Raw genomic sequence first — 6,409 nt, 5'->3', positions numbered from 1 at the left:
CCCAGTAGTTACTACCAAAATATTATTGTGATAGTTTAAAGTGACTGAAACATTTTTTAATAAATACAGGTGTCAGTAAAAGAAAAGTTATATTTTAAGCCTCGTGTTGCAACACTCACCACGCTCTTATTCTGGAACGGTTCTGAAAAAAATCCCAGTAGTTTACCACTGGTAAAAACTGTACCGTATTTTGTGGCGTAAGGCAAAGTAACTGCAGAGTGGTATAGAAATGGACCTTATTGGCGGTTGACAAATTAGTAAGGTGCATTAGAGTAATTCCGAATGACAGAAATGTTCAGATAATTCCGAAAGGGGAATCTTGATATGACGGAAATAATGGTGATTTCTATGCGACTTTCCTAATTAGACGACTTTCGGAATTGCCCTAATGTACCTTACTTTTTGAGTTTGTGAGGATGGATGTTCACTTTCGTGATAAAACGATTGATCGGATTTGAATTTAATAAGTTACAAAATTAATCAGTCGTATAAACGTAATACGTCAAATTCCGCGGGATATCCCTAATGTATGCTTAATCATGGACACCCTAAAGAAAGAGATGCAAGACCGGCGTGACGTAATTCAAGGTCAAATTTTCTGGCTTCAACGTAATGTTCGGCACGCAATATCCATGGTATATAATATTCTTGTGTCTAGGCATGTCACTGTCATTCATATGTGAGAGAGAGAAAACAAATACCATCTCCGCGATCTCACGTATGAAATTCTTTATCTGTGCAATGGATTAATAGGGTGGCGCCATCTGTCATAACCTTTGAGTGTGTCTCCTCCTTCTAATGTTCTAATACTTCTAATGGGTAATGCCATAATGTGAAAACGATCTTACTGTAATAAGAATTAGGAATATAGGTAAACTGTGCGATAATATTTGTTTGCTTGTTCTGTTGTATTTATTTAAAACGTAGGTAGGTATGTGCTGAAAATGTTGTTTGGTTATTTTGATTTATTTTTATACGCGTAAAAAATAGTAACATGAAACATTTGTACCAACTGTTTCAAGAAGTGTAGGTATTGTAGGTATATATTTTTACACTGATAATTTATTAAATATTATTGAACAAATTATTTATTAAATTGTTATTTTTAATACTTTGCTTTTGGTTTTATTAATTTTATTCCAAATAAAAAGTCATGCTCACATTCGCGCGTTTTGTACACGTTTTTAGTCACTCGCTGATGAGTGACTTTAAAAAAAAATGGTCCACTACACACTCCCATAGACCTTTACAGGGGACAGCGCGATCACATTTTTTGCCATACTAAATTGAACCTTATCACTGAGCCAGAAAGGCGTTCGTATCAGACTAGCAAAAACGGTCCATATGAGAGGGCATTGTTTGGGCTGGTGTCCCTCTCGCACGTGTGGCCAGTGTTAAAGAGGTTACCACAGTATTAGTAGTTTTTTTTTTATCTGTATATTACCAAATAAGTTTATAGTATTTTATGCAACAGGCGTTTAAATGAGGTCAAAAAAGACGAGAGGCGTGGGTCACAATTTGAGGCGAAGCCGAAAATTGTTAATAAAGTCGCCACGAGTAATTTTTGACTCAGTTAAACACCGTTGCATACAATACTTTTTCTACGACCATGCACTTAATTTTTAATAGTTTTCTAAAATAACTTTCGTGAAATTCACACTGTTTGCTGTATTTTGACGCAAAGGTTTGCACTGTCAGCGCAACTGCCTTAAGCCATCCCGCACACGTGCGCAGTATCGTTATAACAATGCGTTGCCATGACCAAACAGATTCGCCAGACCAATGTTCAAACAGACCTGTTTGAAAAGTCAAAAGTCTGCACATAGACAACTGAGCTTCCAAACTTAAAACTTGGTCAAGCATGAGTCGATTGCATATATATACGACCTTCCCAATAACAATCTCTCAAACTATACACACTCCATAGGATGCATGATCGTGAATCTGTAAAAAACAGTTAAATCAATTTGGACGTCAAAAGTCACACAAAAAAAACCACCATGATTCCGTATTTTACATAATTTAACACATCCAACCATCCATCCAACATTAATACAACCATTATAACATAACAAATCAGCAACAAATGTAACAAATGCAATCATAGTAACAAATGTGTATTGAACTTTTCGAACCATGGGAGACAAGCCGAAACCGAAGATCACGATCATCCCTCCACTTTACCAGTTTCTTTTCGGGGGATCGGCCGGGTGAGTGACTTTTGACTTGTTTATTATCTTTTTCCCGTTTCGCTCGCATGAAATCGAAAATTGCGGAATACTGCATACTGCTTCATCCCGCCATCGCCGGCGGGGTTTACCTGATCCCCTGTAGTTAGTTTGAGCGACATCGACTATTTGGGATATAGGTCTACAAAAAAAAAAACATTCAGTCGAATTGAGAACCTCCTCCTTTTTTTTTGAAGTCGGTTAAAAAGTCCGTATGGCATATCTAACGGCCCAGCCACGACATTGGTCTAAGCGCGACAGCGGTGAGCGGCAGCCATACGTGCGAATGAAAAGTCCCATCGCTGTGTCTCGCTCCAATGTATGGCCGCCGCTCACAGCTGCCGCGCTTAGACCAATGTCGTGGCTGAGCCGTAAGTGAAAGGACTGAGCGGACGCTCGGTGCGAGCGTTGGGAGAGGCGGGCGAGCGTGCATACAATCCATGAAGCGTCGACTCAGGACAGTTGTATGAGCTTCAATTGTTTGACATGCACGTCGCACGCCCCGCCCCCCCCCCCCTGCACGCCCAATATGAGCGTGCACTGAGGCCTTACACCCGTGCGAAGCCGGGGCGGGTCGCTAGTACTATGTACAGAAGTTGGCGCAGTCGGTAGGATTGGGACCCCTACCTACCGATTTCGGGAAAAGTATTTTTTTTTATACTACGTCGGTGGCAAACAAGCATACGACCCGCCTGATGTAAAGCGGTCACCGTAACCTATGGACGCCTGCAACTCAAACAGTGTCACATGCGCTTTGCCACCCTTGTACATTCCCTTTTGCTGTGTTAAGTACACAGCAAAAAGGAGTGTACAAGTTCTAAGGAGGGTTCGGGTTGCCGACGACTCAAAGGACAATAGACGGAACAAGTTAATTCCGTAAGTCCTCCTGTCATCAGCACACCGCACCCTCGTTGAGCTCTGGCAGCCTTGCTCACCGACAGGAACACAACACTATGAGTAGGGTCTAGTGCTATTTGGCTGCGGTCTTCTGTAAGACGGAGGTACTACCCCAGTTGGATTCTGCTCTAGATTCGAGCGAGACGATATCCGCTGTGCTGTGCCCTACCGGCACACCTACAAAGCGGAATATCATCCGCTATGCCCTACCTCCTACAGCTATTTGACGCTATTATTACAAAAAACAAATACAAAAAATACAAATCTTCAATACCGCTTGCAAAATTGCTTTGAAATTGGGGATAACTTATAACTGTTCCCTTTTAAATGTTGGAAATAACGTCTATGAATAAGCACACACATTACTTATACCTACATGAACTATCTTCTGGAGTGTTTCCCTTATGACATGGGTTTCTTCAAGAAGCAGGTATTTAGGGTTCTCAAAGGTCAGTAACGTACAAATGGCTACGCTGATGTCGCTTATGTTCATGGGCGATGGGCGGCTATAACTGCTTCCCATTAGGCAGCTCGTCTGCTCGTTTGCCGCGTATGTCACAAAAAATAATACGGTCTCCGGCCTACTTCGCAACAGCGTCAATAAAATTGTCGCCCAACGATGACACTTCGCCTTTCATTGCCTGTTCAACAAGAAAATATTGACGCTGAGTAACAATATAGGCACCGAATTTTCAGTGCTAAGGTGTCAATGTCACTATGGTGAAACCCCTGGATCCTTGTTTCGATGTTACAGCATGATGGCAATCTGCATCGTCCAGCCGATGGATCTGCTGAAGACCAGGATGCAACTCCTGGGACCTGCTGCCAAGGACTACACCATGGTCAGGATGGCCAAGGAGGTACGGTCAATCCTAGACCACAACAGAACACGGAACCCTGTCTTTTTGACACCGTGTTCTGTTCGCCATATGAATCACATTGAAGTTTACTGTGTTAAGGTTCTACAGAGGCTTAGGATTAAAATTGGTTGAATGTACGGAGGTTAACGCAGTTCATGTTAATTAAAGTCTAACCTCAGAATCCGTTTAGTCCAGGTTCAACTAATCGGAGTGCCTTTAAGTTCAGTACATAGTACATTCATCTACTACTTTTTAGTTCTTCGAAAAAGTGTGTAATATGTTCGACAATCGCCAATATGTAAGCAAGTGAATGATGAAATGACGGATGATAGGGAGGTATGGAAGCGGAAGACATGCTGCGCCGACCCCAAATGAATGCGATAAGGGCAGGCGAATGATGATGTTCGACAATCGCCAAGACTATTATCAAGGTCATAGTATATCAAAACCATGCCAAAAAACTAGAATCGATCTCCGAACTCACATTAAAATGTAGTTTTTGGAGACGGTCGTATACCGCGTCATGATTTTTTCAGTATAGATGGTGCTTTTTTACGCACTAGTGCGAGAAGTGGTTCATTTTTTGTCAGGTCGAAACTTCGGAGGGTCATCTGTACTGAAAAACGTCGTGCGAATCGTGCGATACACGTTCGAAAAGGAAATTGTGTCAAAAAAATTATGTCTGAAGATATTAAATTATAATGACAATGATAGATAAATATTGGCAGGGTGCAAAGCGGGTGGAGGGGGTAGCTAAAACGATCACAGCGCTTATCACTACGGCCAAAATTGACATCTTAGTCGCTGACTTGCGCTGTCAAATCCATATTGCAGTAAACATTTTTATGTCGTTTTTGAGATAAATTTAATACGGGCCCCGTAAAATTTGTTATGGCGAATTGTAATAACTCCAAGAAAAGTAGCGACTAAATTCTAGCTATTTCCAAGACCGTTGTAGAAACAAAACCACCGTTTAAGTGAATAGTTGCCGTAAGAAGAAAAGTGTCGTCCAATCTCTGAAGTTTTACTTAAAGTGCGTAATCATTTGATACAAGTATTGGATTGAATTTACGGTGAATTTATAGTGCAAATTTTATTGGAGGTAGAAAAGCCGACGTGGAAGCCAATCCCAGTTATGTTCGAAAATCATTTTATTTGTTTCCTCATCTGTGCTCCTGTTTACAAATCGAAACGGATTGACGAAAATGCGTAAATATCGAGGTTTCAATGGGAAGAAGGAGTACGAGAACAATAGAAGCAGAAGCAGTCCATCCACTGAAGGCTTATCACATTTTAAATAAAATTCCTGAGAACTTATTTTATCGCATTCATGATTGTATTTGATGTGATATCTGGTAAACCTCCAATATTTTCAAGTAAATGAAACAAGTTTTTGTAATGTATATTATAATTAAACGTTATTATAGCTAGTTTGTTCTTATTTTACAATAAACCCTGTACCCTGCAATGATATTTATAATACCATTACTTGTCAGTTAGCCTATGAAAATAACAGGATAGCAGTGAACTGATCAACTATTTCAAAAGCCAATGATTTATTTATACTTTATTGCACGTAGATACAAATGGCGGAATAATGTCTTCAATCTGTAGAAAATGCCCAGCTAGCACCAATTTATTGCCTTTATTCATCGTCTCAGGTTGGAAAATGATTTCGTGAGCGATGGCACGAAACCCCGTTTTAGTCACCAGTTTGTCAATTTCTCACTGAAAACAACGATTTTAATGTTATTGGCGATAATGTTGTAACCACCATCGTCCAAAATTGTCTAATGTAGTAAAATAGCACAAGATTTCATTAATTCTTTCACAATGTTTAAATACTTACTTCTCAATTGGCAGCGGTTACAATATTGTCACTGTCACGTGGCGTTGTCGTCGCGCACGGTCCCAATAGATAGATCTTTATTTGCATTTCAATATTTTACATGGGCATATACATAATGGTCCCTGGAAAGGGTGTAGCAAAACATTGTTTACAAACATCTTACATCACTAGTAATAACGATACATTTTACAAATTTTTCAAATAAATATATCATTTTGATGATATCAATAGTTTAACCACTTATTATTACCATTTATCTACTTAATTATTAATATTTAGGGCACAAATTACACATTCTTATCTGTAAATTTATGGAGAATTCAGCAATTGAGTAGTAACACTTTTCCACCAGCTTACATTTAATAATGATCGTAATTCACAGGTGGTCGCTAAGGAAGGATTTAAAGGTCTCTACAGCGGGATCTCAGCAGCGCTGTTCCGACAAGCCACGTACACTACTGGGCGCCTTGGGAGCTTCAACGCCATCACCGATATTTATAACTCGTCAGTATAACTTTACTTCAAACTTCAAAATTTTTTATTGCCACAATAACTTACTAAACTAATACATATAA

General features: G+C 39.8%; 1 protein-coding gene across 1 annotated transcript in view; it reads left to right on the top strand.

Moving 5' to 3' along the window:
* Window positions 1-1,970: 1,970 nt before the first annotated feature.
* The window catches only part of LOC125231257 (mitochondrial 2-oxoglutarate/malate carrier protein-like), a 10,136-nt gene continuing 5,697 nt past the window's right edge, over window positions 1,971-6,409 (top strand). The window contains exons 1-3 of the mRNA XM_048136647.1: window positions 1,971-2,210; window positions 3,880-3,985; window positions 6,217-6,338. Coding sequence (XP_047992604.1) covers window positions 2,137-2,210; window positions 3,880-3,985; window positions 6,217-6,338 — 302 coding nt within the window. The 5' untranslated portion in view covers window positions 1,971-2,136. The remainder of the gene's footprint in view (window positions 2,211-3,879; window positions 3,986-6,216; window positions 6,339-6,409) is intronic.

Source organism: Leguminivora glycinivorella, chromosome 11 (assembly GCF_023078275.1).
Source record: "Leguminivora glycinivorella isolate SPB_JAAS2020 chromosome 11, LegGlyc_1.1, whole genome shotgun sequence".
NCBI lineage: Eukaryota > Metazoa > Arthropoda > Insecta > Lepidoptera > Tortricidae > Leguminivora > Leguminivora glycinivorella.
This window is presented reverse-complemented; position numbering and strand designations above follow the sequence as displayed.